This window comes from Pararge aegeria, chromosome 17 (genome assembly GCF_905163445.1).
Source record: "Pararge aegeria chromosome 17, ilParAegt1.1, whole genome shotgun sequence".
NCBI lineage: Eukaryota > Metazoa > Arthropoda > Insecta > Lepidoptera > Nymphalidae > Pararge > Pararge aegeria.
The window spans coordinates 5,169,695-5,191,666 of record NC_053196.1 but is presented as its reverse complement, the minus strand read 5'-3'; the positions used below and the strand labels follow the sequence as shown (position 1 = coordinate 5,191,666).

The 21,972-nt window shown below is 35.2% G+C and overlaps 1 protein-coding gene across 7 annotated transcripts in view; it reads left to right on the top strand.

Moving 5' to 3' along the window:
* The window catches only part of LOC120630800 (NAD kinase-like), a 57,810-nt gene that overhangs the window by 9,499 nt on the left and 26,339 nt on the right, over window positions 1–21,972 (top strand). Inside the window, exon 1 of one of the 7 annotated variants that reach the window (XM_039900088.1) lies at window positions 12,017–12,111. The exons of 5 other annotated variants lie outside the window; for them this stretch is intronic. In XM_039900088.1, the coding sequence (XP_039756022.1) occupies window positions 12,095–12,111 (17 nt within the window). In that variant the 5' untranslated portion in view covers window positions 12,017–12,094. Of the gene's footprint in view, window positions 1–12,016; window positions 12,112–18,206; window positions 18,397–21,972 lie in introns of those variants that run through there. One more of the 7 variants, XM_039900086.1, reaches the window with a different exon arrangement.

Here is a 21,972-nt window from a genome sequence, read left to right as displayed (position 1 = left end):
TTAATCAGACGTGTTCTGGGAAACCAGATGCCTTAACTGGGACTATTTACTGGGGCAAACATAATTGGATTTCAGTGTCAGGTAATAGCCGGTTGTTGACCCTAATCACTGCTTTACAAGACTGACACTTTGTGGTTATTCGATTCTAAACTTAGGTATCGCAAATCTATAAATGAGTTTGAAACCAATTTGACGATGAATAATTCTTTGTTGCTGCGGTTTGTCTATGCCTACTACCTTTGTAATACATTTGGCTGTAATGTTCACAAGATCAGAGACTGTTCCAAGAAAACACAGATGAATCTGAGACCGTATGGCCTTGTCTTGAGCTTTGAGCGGATGTCTTTTTAAAGAAAGTGTTACGTTATCAGCAACCTGATAATTTGTTCTCATTTAACGAAGTTGTTGTCAGGTGATTATTAGGTACTTAAAGTTGTTGAACGCTTTCCGCAATACGATATGGTTCTTTCATTCATTGCACAGACTAATATTTATTGGCACAGCTATTACAAACTCATTCGCAGTTTCATTCTTATTATAATTCCTGAATTCAAAAATGCACCTTTGTCTGTGCCGATATTTATCTAATAGTGATAAGATTTTGTAATCTAATACTGTTTGCGTAATATTATCTGATCTTACTTGCTTTGCTTTTTATTTTCATCGGTAACTGAATGTTTTAAACGCGTGTCAATGAAATTTGAAACTAATGGATAAATTAACAGGAAATGTTCTTCTGAAACTGAACTAGGATTAAATATTCTTAACTTTTAAAGTTATTATTGTTGTGTTTCGTTTAGCATGAAATACCCAATATAATATTGGGTATTCCCAATATAGTATTTATACTTAAACGTATAATTAAAAACAAAATCACCTTTCTCTCCATGTAAAAAAATTTACTGTTTACACTCGAATCCACTTTAAGAAACGCCTCTGTTTCTAAATTTTCTATCGGGATATTTTTCTGCGAGTTTCATAGTAAAGTGACCCAAAAATTCTCTGAAGCGCTCACCCTGAACTATGAGAAAATAGGTGACTCGAGTAGGTAACTCGGCGAATATTTTAATATAAGATGCATCAGGGTTGCCCATTCAACTTTCGTATGGAAACTTTTCTATAACCACCAGCACGTTTTCCTTGGTTTTCTAGTATTACATTAAGTAGAAAATGTATTGTATTAGCTCATAGGTTGCGTTCTGGACATTATCCATCTAATAAGTTCGCATTTCCAATGAAGAAAGCTAGTTCTGCCAACTGCGATATTTGAGGTACGCTCGATGATGTCCAGCATGTACTGGTGGAATGTAGCAGATACAATTTGGAGCGACTAGGTGTTATGCGGCGATACAACATCAACAGATTTGACGTGGGTGCTCTAAAGAGCCTTCTCTCTCTACCGACCACAGAAGGTTTCAGGTCTGCTGTTGAGATATTTTTGCGTAGGCAGCAATAACAGATTGTATATGTTACATTTCTCTTATAGTAGGTATTAATACAATAGTTAAGTTTTTTGATACTTAGTTACTTAAGGGATGATGGGGCTGGCATATCCATGTTGGATAAAAGTCCCAAATAAATAAAGATAAAAGAGACAATCATCGCCCCGGGGAAAGAATACAAATGTATCTTCTCTCATAGCTTAATCAACTGCCAGAGCCCTGGCGCACAAGTGGAAATAATTACAGTGCAATATACTAGGTTACATACTCGTAAAATTCATAATTCGTTTAAAGTAAATTGCATACAATTCTACAATAAACTACTAATTGTCTTCTAGGAGATGTCTCTTAAAAAGTTCAAAGTTTGTATTAAACGTAAGCTTATAGAAAAGTCCTTTTTTTATTATAGTATAAAGGACTACGTAATCGATTGGTTGCTCATCTAATAATTTAAAATTACATTGTGAGATGGTGATAACAAAAAAAAAACACCCGGCTAAGTTTGTTGTGGGCTTCTTCTTAGACCAGGACGCGTTTGGAACCCTCGTAGCTTTAGTTTTAAAGTTTACGAATGTGGTTATCGCCATCATCTCACTACCGTGTAATTCTTATGTACGCATCAAAAGTGCCACCTATGGGCCTACTTGAATAAAGATATTTTTAAATTTGACTTTAATACATACGTAGACACGTTAATTATCCCTTGTCGGGGATATAAATCGAGGTATATAATTTGTGTCTCCTGCCTGTGCTAGCCCTACTGAGGGGTTGTTACGTCACTGGGAGAGTAGGGCGAGCGCGAGAGCTTGCCATGAGAAGAGCCCCAAGGCTGGAAGACAGCGTGGGGATGTTGCTCATTGCTCATTGCTCATTGCATGCTCTTTCTTATTTATAATGCAAATCAGAACTTTCGTATCAATCTCTCTTTAAAATCTCTATCGACCAAGGTCATCGACAAGCTGTTTAAAGCAGTTAATATGGGCTTACGTTTCCACATGTTATGTTGCATTACCAATAAGTACGTAGTAGTTATTTAACATCACTACTAATCCGTACACGTAATCGGTGTCACTTAGCATGCCAAGTGACGCGAATTACGATGAATTTCATTAGCTGCCTTTAACGAAACCCCTTCGTACACAATCGTATCGCATCGTATCTTACCCATACCAACACTCGTAGAAACAGACTAGGTGCTATCTACGCGGCATAGTACAGCAACGCTTAATCTTTTGGCAACACGGCTTTGTCGGTGGGGTAGTATCTAGCCCCGGCCGAAACCTCCCACCAGAATAGACCAGAGAAAATTTGAAGTTATTAATTCCTAAATTGCCCCTATTGAGAAGCGCTGATAACCCAGTGGTTAGGATTTCGACTTCACTTTCGGTGGGGGGAGTTCGATTCCCAGCCCGAACCTATAACTTTATGTGTTTTTATTAATTAAAATATCACTTGCATCAACGGTGAAGGTTAACATCGTGAGGAAACCTGCATGCCTGACAGTTCTCCTTAATGTTCTCAAAGGTTTGTGGAGTCCACCAATCCGCACTGGGCCAGCGTTGTGGGTTGATATGATGAAATTGCCCCTGCCGTGAGTCGAACTCTGAACCTTCCACTTAGAAGACTACACGCCAGGAAGGTCGTCAAATATTAGTCTTCATTACAGGAACATTGTTCGCAGACACTTCTGGAACGTAGATACTCCATGCTTTTATTTATGTTTCCTCATCCAAAGAGACGATGCGACATACGCATGAGATAGACGATTCGACAACATAATAGTCTATCTCATGCGTATGTTATCAATAGCAGCAAATTGTCTTCCTGTATTAACTTAAATCATGCGTCCTGCTCCTTTGAATGCAAAATTAACTCGAGTACATGCGAAGTCTGAAGTCGATAACTTCCTTTAGTCAAATTATACAGTGCACTGGGTAATGGCACAGGGCCTACTCTGTGACCGCCATTTTGACTTTAGCACGTATATAATTTTAGTATGATTTTAATAAAAGCACTCCTAAACCACATTTTTGTTCTAAAACGACGTTATAAAAACGAGGAACTCACATACACGAACGCTATAATACTCAGGAACTTTTAAGTAACAAATTTGACATCGATTATCTCTTTTAGGCTTTAAACTTTGTTTGTTATTGCCATAAAAAAGGTGTGTGTACTTATGTACACGTGTTAGAAGTTATACTTCTTTGGCGTAACAAGATAAAAATCGTTTCAACATTTTATCTTTCGCCTTATTCTAAGTTTGTAGAAAAAACGACACTAACAATAGAAAAAAGGTATTGTTTAAATTATTGAAAGTTAACTGTTAAACCTTTTTTAGAAAAACTAAAATGTTGTTAACTAACTACACGGTGTCAGTTTTTTGTGACGGTGTGCGCGCCCATCGTAAAAATTTACTCTCACCATTTTTCCCTAACGCTTCTATCTGTATCTTAAAAAGAAGAGGACATTCTTGACCGTTTTTTAATTATTACTGTCCATCATGTAATATTATAATTGCACCATTTTAAATCAATTACTTAACGATTATACATCGCAAGTCATACAATTAATGCCATAAAGAAGGTACTAATATTTGTTCTGCCAAATTGCTAATTAGCGAATGCGAATGAAAAAACTATTTCCCTATAATATAATAAGTACTTAGTAGAATAGTATAATATTCACTTATGCGCAGGTACCTACTACGAATCTTGGTGTTATATATATTTAAAAAACTTTCGGTCAACCTACTACGAATCTTGGCGTTAAATATATTTAAAAACTTTCGATCAATAATATACTAAAGTTGCTTTCAAGCCTTGACTTTGATTTGAAACATCTATTGGGGCGTCTTGGCAATAAAATCGACCTGTATGCCGACACGGCAAACAGAAAAAACGCTCTCAAATCTTATGTGTGTGAACGCGCGTATACCATAGAGAGTATTAATTTTTGTAACAATAATAATATTAATATTAATTTACTCCATATTTTATCTGTTGGTTTAAATATTATTTAAATATCGATGGTACAGAGCAGGACCTTGCAGGACGTGTTCCTTGGATGCCTTGTAAAGGTGGACCGCCTGCTTGGTGCTTCAATAATTAGAAAAAAAAACCGTCCGATGGTTTTTTCGTCTCGTGACTTATTTGGTATGTAAGAAAGGAAAAAATGTATTCTTGTGTTTACCATAAAAAATACAATGTATTAATAATACATCAAAATTGATTGTGTATTCAATATTTTTACAGATATCAGTAAATATTAATAAAAACCGACACTTGCCCAGCAATATTTTGTACATTTTTGATCGAAAAAAACACGTTCATCATAATAGTATCGCCTGTGTAAAAGTACGTAGTAATTAGGAACTCATTCCAAAATCATTAGGTATCTATTATTCAACTTATACAAGCATGTTAAAAAAAATTACACTTTTATTCCTGACAGTAACGTCTCGGTTCAAGTTAATGAAACCATTTATGGGGCCATTAAAATTATTGTGAGGAAATCCTTCGATGAATAATCTTAATCATTTAACTAATCATGTATTTAATACGTTTTGTTCTTTGAAGCATCAGTTGGCATTAATTGCTTACGTTTACTATACCACGTTTGGTTCTTCTCACAGAACTTCTGATTTTAAAATTATTATTTTAGAAATACATATAATTAGTATGAAAACCAAACCTTTTACTTTAATTTATTTATGAAAGCGTGTTTTTTTACTTTTTCTTCAAATATTATTTTTATTAGAGCAAAATTAGTCAGTCACTATCAAATTTGTTAATATTAGAGAAATCGGCTAAAGATAATGTTTAGAAATAAAAATTAACACCGTTCCTGCCTTATAGAGTACGTATGAAAATTATATAAACGAAAATCTTATGTTGCAAATTGAAAAATGGAATAATCTTATCAAATTAGTGTATTGTCGTCGGTCCTGATATATCTACAAAGTTTGAACGAAATCAGAAAGTTTGTGGAGGGTCAAAATCAAGTCCGAAGGAGTTAGGGAGTTGGTTACAAACATGCAGGTGTAGATAATAAAAAGCGCGTAGGAAGTACACAGCTTTTAACATAGTTATGAACAAAATGAACAGGTTTTTTAAATACCCGGGGGAGCCTTTTATTTTCCCGATATAAAAATTAGCCTATGTTACTTTCCGTCTTTTCAACCATCTATGCCAAAAATCAAGTTGTATTATTTAGGATTGCTTAGTTAGGACGTGAAAGAATGACAAACAGACAAACAAACACAATTTTGCATTTATAATATTAATAGTTAGGAGCTTTATTTAATTCAAGTTTAAATTAATTATTATTATAAATGTTATTACAATGCTAGTGGATATTATGAATGAATAAAGAATTAAAAGAATAAAAACACTTTATTTTTCCATGATCTGAAATATTTGGAGCTACCAGGATTGCATGATCATTTTGTTTCAATTTCTGTTGCTTGCACTACGTAGGTATAGGTTAATGGTTAGTTCTATATGAAAGTAGGCAGCTGCAGTACTTAAAATGGTATATTCACGTTTATGAAAATTGGCTCGGTGAAATCGGAGATAAGCGAACATATTATATCCGGTTTTATACCGCAAATGTATTTAATTTGCAATGCAGCTTAATTCCGGAAACATCACGGTATTTTTAACTACTTTATTATTAACACTAATCTTACATTTACTGTTTTATAGTTAACTGTAAATAATTACTATAAATAGTTTATCAAAATAAACTTAATAGGAAATACCCGACAATTTACCTTCAGCCTAGAATTTTCCCTGTATTAATAATTCATCATCGGTTTATAACTGTAACCCAGATTTAACTAGACAAACCAGATCAAATTTATAGGAAACCATTGCGTCGGAAACAGGGAAACGGGTAAAATAAAATTGAACTATATTCAGACCATTTTTCGACCATAGTTTCTAATTTTTACGGTGTTTCTTGACAGATTTCGGCCACGGTGGCCAATCTCCCGAGGGTTTTACAACTACGCAGGAGATTTTTGATAGTGCATAAGTTTGTGCAAACACAGGTGCACTCTCTATATCCTCACTGTAGTAGTCCGATAGGACGGCAGAACCGACACTTTAACTTGATCTCCGAGGCACGGGTGTGGAGCATCGCCAATTTTAAAACTCTGGGTACCTCTGGTATTAAGAGTTTCTTGATAGAAAAACGGAAAACGTTTTTCGGCCATTAAGAAAATTAAGCTTAATTTGCTATACCTACTCCGCGAAAAGCAGGAGAATGTGTATGGTGTAATTTATAGTTTCTTCAATCCTTATACTCCACACCAAACAGATCTTCGGCTATGTACCCTCTACGCACGTTTCGTTCCGCATCCTCAGGAATTGTTGACTTTACTTTGTAAATTCAAAAAGGAAAGCAAATTAATCTTTATTTTCATAACATATCATGGAATTCTGCAAAGTAACGCCTGCTTCTAGCCATCCGTTTTACAGTCACCTACAGAGAGGATCCCTGTACGAGTTTCCAAGGTTGATCCTTGAAGGTGCACAAAAATTATATCCCCCGATTAATGATATCCCCTGTTAGGGGATATAATTAACGCGTCCATCTGCTAAACCACGGGAAGATGGTATAAGAGAAGTTTACTCCCGTTTATTATTACACATACCGATATTATTTAGATATTATTTCCACATGAGCGCAAATGCTCTGAGATTTGATAAAGCTGTTTGAGAAGATACATTTTTATCCTAACCCCGGGGATATAATTGTCTCCTGCCCATGCTAGCCTTGCTGCGAGAAGAAGTGGTTCGACCGGGACCGAAGAGTGGAAGAGTGGACCGGGCATCCCTATTCGGAATTAGAGAAGATGGCACATCATGGTACGATTTTCCACCGGCTGACCTCCGAACTTCAATTTGAAGATGGCAGCAAATGATCATGATGATGATAGAAAATCGTCTTTTTATTTAGGGCAACGTGAGTTTAATGTACCAGGGTAGCAGGTGTTGTAGGTGATGTACTCACGCAACCAACACACGGCGAAGTCGGCTTCGTACTGTTTCATTTACTCCTAGTATTTGATGACCTTTTAATTTTATTCTTAATTAAATTATTTTTGAATTAATGAATAAAAATATAAATGTATTAAATGATTAACACGTCCACACCTTGCAGAGGTCCAGGAGGAAGAAGGAAAAACTATATTATACTATTCATTGGTCCGACCCGGGGATCCAGGACCCAGTGATCTGCAGTCGAAATAATAATATCTTATTTATTTCTAAAATATAGTCATTTGCATAAAATATCAACTACTATAGCCTAGCATTATGCTCCATCCTTGAACTACATACTTACTTCAGTCCGTAGGTACTTACTAAAGAACTTTGTTTGATACTGCGTTGTCATGGTAATATAATGTATATACATACCGCCACCATATGTATATAAAGTGCTATTAACATGTTTTAAAGAAATATTTATGTAGCATGAATGTTTAGAAAGGTTGGAAGCATGTAGGTTTAGAAAGGTTTTTATGAATCGTAAATGTTTTTCCCGTCCAACACTGTGCATAAAATATCTATGATCTATAGTCTATTTTTTCCTTCATTAAAAAAAATGTTTTAAAAATACAAAAAACCATACGTATGAGAACCACTTTTTAAAATTCTTTTATTTATTGTAAATCCTATATTTATTTTTATAATAAAATTCAGTCTAAAGTTCATTGAAAAAATTGTTTACATTATGGCAGGTAACAAAATATTTCCTTTAAATAAAAATAATGTAACTACCGCTCGAAAATATTAAATATACTATAGGAGAGTCTTAACGCGCCGTTTTAAAAACAGAATTTCCAACTTAAATACACTTCTAAATAGTAAATGCGGTTCCAACTTCGAAGTCATTGGAACATATTGGCTGTTATGAAGATATCATTATCACGTTACTCGTAAAAAGTATAAGTTGTAGATAAAGTCCCGGAAATAACTTTAAGTCGATGTTGACGAATATTATTAATTTAATAAAGATATAAATCGAGTTCCTGACAAATAAACGTGGTATAGAGTCGCAATAATTATACAGTGTGTTATCACACTTCAACTAAGAGCACCTTTTAAATGTCTGAGCGGGATAAAACACTGAAAAAGTATTCCGGTCTCTCTCCCTCTTCCTCTCTATGGTCGTACTGTATAATTATTGGTAGAGTCGCAATAATTATACAGTGTGTTATCACACTTCAACTAATAGCACCTTTTAAATGTCCGAGCGGGATAAAACACTGAAAAAGTTTCCGTTCTCTCTCCCTCTTCCTCTCTATGGTCGTACTGTATAATTATTGGTAGAGTCGCAATAATTATACAGTATTTTATCACACTTCAATAGAGAGAACCTTTTAAATGTCCGAGCGGGATAAAACACTGAAAAAGTTTCCGTTCTCTCTCCCTCTTCCTCTCTATGGTCGTTACTACATTAATGAAGATCGTGGTTCAGCAGGGCTAGCACAGAGAGGAAAAATTATAGTAATTAAGTTTACCACCGTTTATTTTTTACACATATATTATTTGGATATTATTTCCACTTGTGCGCCAGTGCTCAGAGAGTTGATAAAGCTGTGGGAGAAGATAAATTTATATCCTTTCCCCGGGGAAATAATTGCCTGTCCAGGACAGCCGTACTGGTGAGATCTCAGCTTCGAGTAGGTAAATTGCCTCCGTCGGCTTCTGTTGGAGGCAATTCCGACGTTATTCCACGTTTATTTGCAAGGCCCTTGAAGTATAAATTCCAAAGGAATGCGTGATGAAAATAATTCCTCATTTGAAACCGGTCCCTTCCATTTGGAGCCCGCCCGTCCATTTTTGGGCATGCAAGGCCAAATTCACACACCTTCACCATAGGTATGCAAAGATTGCTGAAATCATAGTTTTTTTTACTGAACCTGAACTGAGGTCTATTTTTAACACCTTTCCACGTCCACCATATGACCTTTGAAATAATATAATATTGAGCTTCTCAATTCGTGTTTTTAGTTATTTATTGGGGACGGAGCGTGACTGCGATCACACCTGATCGTAAGTGACAGTGCAGTCGATAATTGAAACCTGCAAGATTTGCACTGTGCTTGATGCTAACGCCTCGTAGGTCTAGTGGTGAACAGGTTCATCTACGGATCACGAAGGTTCAAATTGGGCCAAAAAGTTACTAATTTTTATTTTATTTTTATTACCACACCAGAATATTGTGTGCCGTGGCTGGTTACTACCTTTCCGTGATTTAGCGTTCCAGTACGCTGTCTTGTCTCTATTAAACTTCAAAATATATAATCATAATAAATAGCCTGTAAAGGTCCACTAAAGGAGTCTCCAAAGGGTAGAGTCATAATACCACGCTTCGTCCGCGTTTGTGTTGTTTTCAAACTGCCCAAATTAAAAACTAAACAAACGCGTAAGAACTCGCGTGCGACGCTAGTACAAAATAACAAACATACACTTTAACTTTATTTATTTGTACCTATATTATAGAAGATACTGGCAAGTGTGCTCAAAGGTGCCAACATTTGACTTCTGACCTTTTTTATCTATCTTCATTCTCCACGTGAAACGTTGTCTGTCCATTGACAGTTCAAAAGATATTATTTAGTGTAGCAGCCGTGAATAAAGTCCAATAATGCGAATCATGTTTTACCCCATGTTTGCATTCAATCATAATATTATTATGTTACGTTATAACATGGAGATTACATTGTTTATATTAATACTAGCGATACGCCATTGCTTCGCACGTGTGCAGTGTAGATAGTACGCGTGTGCAATAAGTTCAAAGTTTATATAAAACGTAAGCTTACAGAAAAATCCTATTATAATTATAAGGATCACTTAAACGATAAAAAATCTTAGGTGTGAATTGCTCTGACTTAATAGCTTAATATTAATTTACTGTGAGATGGTGATAACAAAAAAAATACCCGGCTAAGTTTGTTGTGGGCTCTTCTTAGACAAGGGCGCGTTTGGAACCCTCGTAGCTTTAGGTCTAAGTTGGCGAACGAAGTTACCACCATCCCCTTACAATTATGTAAAAATATACTCGTATGTATGAACGCTTCATAAGTGCGTGTGATAGGCCTACATGAATAAAGAAATTTTGAATTTGAATTTTAGTTATGTGGGGCAGTTTAATGTACTACTCTTTTTTTCGTAAAAAAAAAAAAAGACTTGGCTCAGTTTGTTATGGGCTCTTCTTAGACCAGGGCGCGTTTGGGACCCCTTTTTGCTTCAGTTTTAAGTTAACGAATGCAGTTATCACTACCACTAACATTAGTGTAACATGTTAAATGTATGAAAGCTTCATAAGTGCCTATGATAAGGTCAACATGAATAAAACATTTTTTGAATTAAAATTTGAATTCTTTGCAAAAACAAATATGTTGACTGCGTGAGAGTCATCAACATTATACTATAACCGCTATCTTAAAAGACTAGACTGCTCTGATATGATAAAACATTGCTTACGCATAAGGTAGGTCTTTTGTGGTGGCATAGTTCATGTTTTCGTCGACCGATGCTATACCAAAATTTATCAATAAATTTTGTATAACTTAGTTTCTTTAATTAATTTTTACTTCAAAAGTTAGCTTTTGACTGCAATCTCACCTGACAACTGGTGGTAAGTGGTGACGCAGTCTAAGATGGAATAGACTTAGACTACAACTGACTGACTGACTGACTGACAAGGTCCAAGACCAAGGCCAAAAGTTTAAAGAATAATACTGAGACGGACGGACTTTTACTATACAATTGATGAATTTTTTAATGACAAGGTTGCTTGGAAGCATCCGGCTCCGCTTTCAGCTCTCACAAGATAGAAAAATGAATGTTAAAATGCAAAATGTAAATTGTTGATGTTGGAAAAGAGCAACTGCTGAGTTTCTTGCCGGCTTCTTCTCGGTAGAATCTGCCTTCCGAACCGGTGGTAGAATCACTACAAACAGACAGACTTGACGTTTCAAAAGTGCTTATATTAGGCCTACTTGAAATAAATGAATTTTGAATTTTTTGAATTTTTTTTTTTTTTGGACAGACTGATAAGCGAGTGCATTGCAAGGGTTCTGTTTCATCGCTGGAAGTAAAGAACTCTAAAAACTGTCGTGTTGCTTACTTGTAATAAAATAAGGACTTGCGTGGACGTAACAAAGTACCATGATATTTCACACATATTTGATAATTTGGATTCTTCTTGGACCGGAATAGGATACAAAGTATTAGAATATAACATTCTTCAAAAAAAATTATTTGCGGTACGAACTTCGCCGGGACAACTAGTAATAAAATAAAAATGTAATAAGATTATTGTGGTGGGGAGGAGAGTGCATTGAATCTGTCGAACACGCATCTAATTCGTATTTAAGATTGCGACAGGTGACATTTGTTTCTGAAATGTCGCCCCCTGAAATCTGCCGCATGCAAGAGGTCAGGGTCACCCACGCTTCGCCACTAGATTGTGATAACGTTTAATTAACATGAAGTTAACGTGACGTTGAAGACCTAGCGCTAAGTTTCAGTATACATCAGTCTCATAAACACATTAGTCACGTAGAGTAGTTTCATAACAGCAGGAAGTAGTGCTCAATAAATGTTATTTGCTCGGCAAGACACACAGTAATGAAATCCGGAAGAGTGTAAGTTATAGGTATAGTTGAATTCGTACATTTTCAATTATTCCGCGAATGCAAAAATCTTGACCTAGTGATTATCACACACCGGTCATTATTATAAGATTAGATAGGTTATCAAACTTTTTAAAGGCCAATTGCTAACCTTCAGACTTAATCAAAAATTAATTTTCTCCACTTCACCTATGAAATTTGCGACCTACTTGCGGACCAATCACAAGGTTCTTGCTCAAACCGGTAAGTTTTTGTGATTGGTCGTTTTAAACTCAAGCGCTGATTCGAGTGTGACGCATAGCTTGACCTAATGGTCCGACCAAGGCAGTCTGTGTACTATCAAACTCCTCGATAACTTACAACGGATTTGTTGGGCGTATTTTGCACTTGATAGATATGTTTAAAGATAATTTATAGTCCACTAGTACTGCGAAAGTTATCATCAGCTGAAGTAATCTTAACAATAATGCAATATTATATATATATTATAGTCCTCAAGAGTTGAAGCAGTTCCAACAGTTCCCACTTGATGAGTTGCACTAGAGGCAGTGGGAGACTACGACCATTGCTAGTTACTGCCCTACCGACAAAACTGTGCTTCCAAGTTTAACCGTTTATCCTTAACTTTTATACCCTACAGGCAGTGGCGTGCACAGGGTTTTTGACCAGGGTATGCATAAAGAAGGCAGATGCCATAAAATGGAACAATCCTTCGCGTTAATGAGTTAGACAAAAATTTTAGGGTATGCAGAGCTTTTGTGGATGTATGAAGTGCACGCTACTGCCTACAGGCTAGCCCGTTACCATCTTAGACTGCATCATCACTAACTACCAGGTGAGATTACAGTCAAGAGGTAACTTGCAGTTGAAAAAAAAATTAAAAAAATGTATACGTATTTATTATATAAACATATATGTTTGAACATAATGCTACCAGGCTAACATGAGTGCTAAGGAAGTTTGTATTTATCTTTGTAATATTACTTGTTAGCTAATAATAAGCAACAGTAGTTGAGTATTACAATGCTCTAGAGTCCACTGGTAATTAACACAATGCAACATTGTGATCCTCGTATATAGATTTCATTAATTATTTATCGACAAATCGCTGGAACACGAGTTTATTTCCATTGCTTATGCCTATGACTATAAAACATTAATATACATAAGTAAGTAGCTACCTACCGTAAAATTATAAAACTACGTGCTATCATCCGCAGCCATCCCACTGCTGGCCCAGGCCTCGTCTATCGTAGCGTTGACCTACCACGCCGCTCCTACGCGGGTTGATGGGCTACCTACCTGTCTCTACCTGTGGCTTATCTTTCAACCGGCTATTTTTTTCATGTAGACCAGATCTACAGTAACCTACAGAACTTATACTAACTTACTTGTTATCGAAGAAGTTCTGTAGTTCTACTTGCAGTTTAAACAAAATTTGAATTTGAATTTGAGTACCAACGTATATAAAGCCGTTTTTGAGATTAAACTCGGTACAAAATAATTGTGTGAAAAATTAAGAGCGCGTTCAAAGTGTGTAAACTATTGCTCGCTCGTTATTGAATGCATTTGAATAACAGTATGAACAAAAAACGAAGGGGATCGTTATCTACCACGAATAGAATAACCCATACTAATATAAATGCAACGATGTATCTGTTTGTTTGTTTGTAACCGATGTCCGTCCTGTTTTGACACTGCAGCAATTTAAAAAAAAATCTGGATTTAAAAAAGGTTAAAATTGTTATGCTAGCCAGCAAAGAATAGATTAATAAAAGGCTATCGATATCATGCTATCTCATTCTCACAAAATTCGCACGTCCGTACATTGTGCGAAGGAGAACGCTACATCGTGTAATAAAAGGTGCGGGTTTTACCTACGAGTACGTGTACGAGTTGGCAGCTAAACCGACTGCGGAAAAATATGCATAGAGATACTTTTTATTGCAAAATAATAAACGGTTCGGATTTTAAAGAAATCTGAAACAAAAGCGGACGATATAGCGAGCAAAAGGTAATAGGTAACAATACAAATTAGCAATACAAGTTGATTAGTACCTACCTGTTTTATAATAATGAAGGATCCCAAGAAAACTACACGCAATGTGGAGCTTCATAGTATCCGTGGGAATTGTGAAGTTGTTAGTATGGCGTGACATTATTACATTCGTTTGCAAACAGTAGACAAAACGCATTGCCTATGCATTGCTTTGCCATTGTTATTATTTTATACTAGCGGTTTTCTGGTACATGTCTGATTATTAAAATTTTCCCATACTTCGTTCACACCTTTACTTTACTGTGTGTGTATAATCATCGTCTGACCAACCCATTACCGGTCCACTACAGAGCACGGGTCTCCTCCCACAATAATAGGGGCCCTAGTCCACCAGGCTGGCCAAGTGCGGATTAGTGGACTCTACACACCTTTGAGAACATTATGTAGAACTCTCAGGTATATAGGTTTCCTCACGATGTTTTCCTTCACCGTTGAAGCAAGTGATATTCTAATTACTTAAAACGGACATAACTTAGAAAGTTAGAGGTGCGTGCTGGGATTCGAACTTGGCCCTCCGAAAGGGAAAACGAGCTCCTGCCCAGTGCGTTATCGCCTCTCTACCTACTACATATACTTATTACGAAATAAATGTTTAACAATCTACACTGCAATGTCGAACATTAATTTTATAGGTACCTACTTTTCTACGGCTAAGATACCGTTTACAATGTTTAAAACAAAAACAATATTTTACTAAATAAGTTCGTTATGTCACTATCTATAGTATAGTTATTAATCTTAAAGGAAAATGGGAAGCCGAAGCCTTACCCACTAAGCTATCACCGCTTAGCTCTAGATGATCACTGCTGACTCTACGATTAGGTTGCCCATGTCGCAATCGCGTGATGTCGGTCAATGCTGTCGCGTTGACACCTTACACGATCGATATGGCCAGCCTTGTTTGAGTTTGCTGCGTAGGAAAATTAGCCAGCACACCAGTGACGTAACCACTTTCGAATTTTTCCTTGTTCGTTTTGGACATCGTCGTTGATTAGGCCCATACATACCGCGTAACTTACTTTATTAATAAATAGCCGTCCCGGCGAACTTCGTCTGCCAAAGAATTTTTTTATGAATACTATATTGTAATACTTTTTAAGAATAATCCAAAAAATCTAATATAAATGGTGTAACTAACACAACTTTCTTTTATATATGTATATAGATTACCCTGCCACGCTTCGCTGTGGCATATTGTGATTGAATGGTTGAGAAAAATAGATAAAAACAATCCTTGATGCGTATTATATATCATGCAGCTCGATCGGTGCAGAACTTTTTGAGTTTTTGAAGCGGACACAAACCAACATAACATTTTTATATATATAGATGTAAGTACTCTTTTGACCATTTTACTGAACGGCCCTACAAAAACATTTTTTCTTGAAATTTATCGATTGAATTTTAAACCAACTTGTATTCAGTTAATATTACCGGTATTATTTCTTGACGAAATTACACGGGTGTCTTTCAAACAATTTATCGGAATACTATTTTTGGACAATAAAGCATCTTTTATTATGGTTTGTAGTGTATATGGTAAAGGCTTTTATAATGGTTTCGCGCGTTTAAAATAGGCTACGCAGAAAAAGTTTTGAGGAATTAAAGGGTGATATGTAAATGGAACGTCTCCGAGAGTCGTCTCACGTCGGTTCAGTAAGATCAAACGGCGTCAGGTTAGCAGTTAGTTATATTAAATCCAATAAATAAACTGCAACATCCTAAACTATATAACTTTTTAAACAGCCTATATATAATGTATACTTATATAATATCCTTTATAATTGTTATTGTTCTTGAAATATTACCTAATTTAGGTAATTCTAAAGCATTCCTGCGCAATAAACTCTACCATTTCTGTCTGTCTATGTACCTTCTTCATCTTCTTTCTCTGGGCTTGTCTCCGTACTTGGTCGGCCGGAACCTTCCGTTGTACGTAGTGCCACTGGTACAGCTCCCCGCTGGGTCACTCCAGCCAGCCGAGCTCACTTCAGAAGCTTAGCAGGCCACCCAGGTCGCCAAGTGGTCTATTTACCTTATATATACCAATTTAATTGTTTCAAAATTTGAACATCATAAAACGTGACAGACGCGACGCGATAAAGCGGGACGTGTCAATGTTCTCCTAACTTCCTCTTATTAACATGACACACATGTAAAGGTATCAAAAAAAATAATTTTTTGCGATCTTTGAATTTTTATTTTGTTATGATAATTTATGCTGAATGACATGCGATAGCTTATGGTTGTTTGAAATTTAGTCACGTATAAAATTCAAAGCACATGGTACTTTAATGATATTTTATATTATTATTATGCAGTTCAGATAATAATTAATTCTTAAAGTAACTTCCATTTTATCTTAAATTAGTTTTAGTAGTTGTGCAATATGTTGCAATAAAGAAAAACGTGTTGTACTACTAAGCCGACTTCAAAATATATAAAATACTTTGTCCTGACTAAATTACAGACAACCTACAGCTCCAACTGCTGAACATAGTAAAAGCACTCTAGAAGTACTAGTCCTAAATAGAAGACAAAAGTTTGTAGACCAATATTTGCTTTTAGTTTTACCTTCAGCTTGCTTTCTGAAGGCATAGACGGATAGACACTGTGGGAAAAAATAAATTAAATCCAGTTCTCTATCAACGCAGATTTTTATTAAAATTAAGTATATAAGACAATTAAATTTTCGATTATTATTATTTCGTATTTGAAAGGATGTTCATCATTTCAATACCATATAAGCTTGGTGAAGATCTTTCTATCTTTGTATTCTTTGGTATCTCCCGCTATCATTTTAGTGCTAAGTCCTATTAATGGTTAATTTTTTTATCACGCGGTCGATTTAGGATCCCATTATTTATGTTTTGTACCATTATTTATAGGTAGTTGATACGCAAAAGGCACCACGCTCATTTACACATAATAGTTATTTATGGAAAATCTTTATCGGTCAATATCTTCTATTCAAAGCATTCATAGATCGTCTGAAAGGAAATGCTGATGTACGATACGAGTACAATGAGTTTAAAACGAGCCAAGTGTTGGTGTCTGAATTCATATCTAGACATTGGTTACATTCTTATTAAAAGGAGAAGGTATATTCTTGGTCTACATATAATATTTATTTATGGATACCATTTAATGTCAATGCCCGATATTGAAATAACTTATAAAATTAACAAACGACTAAAATTCCTTTATAGCCAAATGATGTGGTTCAATTTGAGATTCTAGAAACAAAAGTTAGTTTTAGCTTAGTGCACTTACATAGCAGAGTGTTGATTTGGAACACCTAAAGGCCAGTAAGAAGAAGAAAAAGTAGATTCCTACTAAGTGTAGTGAAAAATTGACTTTAGAATCAGACAATGGCACAAAGGTTTCTGGTTGGTTAAAACACGCTATTTGAGAAAAAATACCTAAAACTCTGCCAATTAAAGCTTAACTTTAATTGGCAGATCAATTTTCTGTTGATTATATATTTTGGCGACGTGGCACGTGTCTTAAATTCGAAATTTCGCGCCACAGAATTTGTTATACTAAGTACCATCCGACCTTTGTCTTTCGTAAATGTATTAAAGCGTGTGTTTTGTTTTGCTATTCGTTTTTTTCTTACAAAATTAATTTAACGAACTATCAAGTCTTTATTAATGACATAATAAAGACTTGATAGTTCGATATAAAATGACGCACAAATCAAATAAGGCCATTGCTCAGTAGAGTTTTTGACCGTCTTTGGAATTAAAAAACAGTGCGCAAAGCCGTACCTTTGTGAAGCAAATTGTCAAGGTCACGAATGTCACTTAAGTTTCAACAAGCGAATGCCAAGAGGCCGTGATGCGCATGCGCAGTTCAGCCGACTAGTCGCTCGTGGCTTCCGACTCGAATCCAATATACCGCGAAACAAATGTTTACTACAGATACAAGTATTAATAAATTATTCAAATAACTGCCATTATGGTTTTATATTGATAGAACACTTAAACACGTGCTGAATCGATTTGTTTATATATTTTTTTTATTATTTGTAATATATATTCTTCCGGTTGGTGCAACCTTCGTGGAAATTATGTTAAATTCGTGATAATGTTATAAAATGTATTATTAATATGCAAAGTGTGCGATAGTGTATCAGGTATGTCAAGGTTCGATCGAAAAATGTTGAGAAGGCAATTTTCTCACGAATCCGGTAAAACCGCATTGGATCGTGCCCGAGAGGAATATTTCGATAGAAGGTTTGTAGAAACATTTCATTGAGTATTTGTTATCTTATTAAGTGCAGAGAATGTACATTGAAAACAATGTTTTCAAATTTTTTTTAACGGACCTTTTCGATTCTTCGTCATCTATTGAGTACGGCTGTTTTGTTTATTGTAGGAAAGTTAAGCTGGTTTATGAAAAATTGTTGGGCAAGTGTGGGTTAGTTCGAGCAAGTAGTAAAACCGAATGATGTTAATTAGGTTATATTTGAGTTTACGAAATGGTAGAACTCATTTATGTTCAATGGGTTTTATTTGAGTTAACACAGTGGTAGAACTTAAATTATTTTTCAAGAGGTTTGAATGGTTTTCAATTGGTGGTTATACTCGTATCTTAGTAATGTCAAATATTATGATTTTACCAAAATGGTGCAATATTAATACTGAGCTATGATATCATCATCATCATCATATCAAATTCAAATTCAAATTCAAAATTCATTTATTTCAAGTAGGCCTAATATAAGCACTTTTGAAACGTCAAGTCTGTCTGTTTGTAGTGATTCTACCACCGGTTCGGAAGGCAGATTCTACCGAGAAGAAGCCGGCAAGAAACTCAGCAGTTGCTCTTTTCAAACATCAACAATTTACATTTTGTATTTTAACATTCATTTTTCTATCTTGTGAGAGCTGAAAGCGGAGCCGGATGCTTCCAAGCAACCTTGTCATTAAAAAAATCATCAATTGTATAGTAACCTCGCTCTAATAAATGTGTTTTAACAAATTCTTTAAACTTGTGCATTGGCAGGTCCAAAATCACCTTAGGAATCATATTATAAAAGCGTATACTCAATCCCACAAATGATCCCTGTACCTTACGCAGACGATATGCAGATGACACTAATTTATGACCATTTCTTGTAAGTCGACTGTTTATGTCCACTTTTTGTTTATAAAGACTTATATGTTGTCTTACAAATACTATATTGTTATAAATATATTGTGAAGCTACAGTAAGTATGCCTATTTCTTTAAACTTCTCACGGAGGGATTCGCGTGATTTAAGTTTATATATTGACCGTACAGCTCTTTTCTGCAATATAAATATAGTTTCGATATCAGCTGCTTTACCCCATAACAAGATTCCATAGGACATAACACTATGAAAGTACGCAAAATAAACTAGCCTAGCTATTTCAACGTCAGTAATCTGTCTAATTTTTCTGACTGCGTAGGCAGCCGAGCTTAGTTTACCCGCTAGTGAATCTATATGGGCACCCCACTGCAGCTTATTATCCAAGGTCACGCCCAGAAAAACTGTGGAAGTCTCTATTTTTAGTGATTCACCATTTATCATTATATTTTTATCAATTTTCTTTACATTTGGTAAGATAAATTCGACACACTTTGTTTTTTTTGCATTTAATAGTAAGTTGTTAACTGTAAACCAGTGCGACACATGCGACATAATACGGTTTACTTCGTCAGAGTTATCTTTACTCCTATCAGTCTTAAAAATTAGAGATGTATCATCTGCAAACAATACAATGTCGCATGTTCCACTGACATGGTACGGTAGATCATTTATATACACTAAAAATAGAAAGGGACCCAAAATCGAGCCTTGTGGGACACCCATTGAGGTATTTGAACCCTGAGACTTTGCATCATTTATGCAAACTCTTTGGGTTCTATTGCTGAGATAAGAGGCAACCAAATTTAGTGCAACGTTTTGGATACCATAGTGGCTTAGCTTAAGAAGCAGGGTTTTATGATCAACACAATCGAAAGCTTTAGATAGATCACAAAAAACACCCATGGCGTTCTGTGAACATTCCCAGGCATCATAAACATGTTTTATAAGTTTAGCGCCTGCGTCCGTTGTGCTACGACCTATAGTGAAGCCATACTGCTCAGGGTGTAGTAAGTTATTTACATTAAAATGATATAAGAGTTGATTTAATATAATTTTTTCAAATATCTTACTAAGAGCTGGTAAGATTGAGATAGGTCTGTAATTGTTTATATCATTTTTATTACCAGATTTAAATAGAGGAATGAGTTTACTATGTTTCATTAGGTTCGGGAAAGTACCTAAATCAACACATTCATTGAAAATTATGGCTAAAAGAGGAGCAATGATGTCAATAATTTGAGATATTACCTTTACCGACATTCCCCATATATCACCTGTTTTCTTTAATTTTAACAACTTGAAGTTTTTACTGATATCCGATGCATCTATATGTTTGAAATGAAATAAAACTTTGCACTCATTAATGTTGCCTCTTAATAAATTCTGAGCTGCAGTAGGTGAGGAATTTAGTGAATCTGTTAACAAAATAGGAACATTCTGAAAAAAGTTTTCAAAAGTACTAGCAACTTCTGTATCAGTAGTTACCATATTATTATTAATAATTAATTCAAAATTTCCGTCTCGAGATTTAGTTTTCCCAGATTCATTATTAACAATTTTCCAGGTTGTTTGTATTTTGTTTTCAGATTTTACTATCCGATCTTTAATGTATAGCGACTTAGCTTGTCTACAAACATTTTTAAATGTTTTGGAGTAACTTTTTACATATTCAAGGAAGGTTGGAGTCTGATTGTATTGTTTTTCATCATATAGCTCATACAACTTATCCCTGCTTTTGTAAATGCCTATTGTCGCCCAATCACTAAACCTCATTTTTTTATTAGAATCTATGTATTTAAAAGTAAATACTTTATTAAATGCACTTTCTATTTCATTGAAAAGCGTACGATAAATATTGTCGGGATGACAGTTTTCAAAAAAGAGAGCAGGAATTTTGGCTGATATTTCACCTTCGAATCGCGTCAGTTTACTCTGAGTTATCGGCCTGTACTTAACAATATGTTTATTTCTATTTGTACCAACAACAGTAATTTGTTGGCCACAATGATCTGACCTTAAATTGTTTAATATCGATTTACCTAAGATGTCACAGTTAAAGAAAATATTATCTAAACAAGATGCTGAAGTTGCTGTGATTCTAGTAGGTTCATCGAAAGCATTATTCAAATTAAAGCATTTAAATAAGTTTAACAACCTAGTCGTAGTATTATTATGTAATAAGATATCAACATTGAAATCCCCGCATACTATTACATTTTTAGTAGACATACACAATCGCTTAAGGACATCTTCCATTACATCCTCGAATTGGTTGAAATCACCTGAGGGGGGATGGTACACACACACTATTATAAAACGCTCCAGCTCCACACAAGACAGTTCAATTATGCGCTCCACAGAAAGACTAACTATATCTTTTCGCTCCTTACATGTTATATTATTGCGTACAAAAATTAAGGATCCACCATGAATAGCAGTCTTTCTAAAGAACACACTTGACATTTTGAAGTTATTGATGTTAACTGCTATTTGTGCTCCAGTGAGCCAATGCTCAGTTATACACAATATGTGTATATTTAATTTTTCAACAAACAGTTCTATTTCTAATTCTTTGCCGGTGAAGCTCTGTATGTTTTGATGTACAATGTTCATATTACAGAGCTTCCCCGTTGTCTCACTGTCTAGTTTAAATAACTATTTATTATAGTACTAGAACAAGTACTAGGGTCAATATT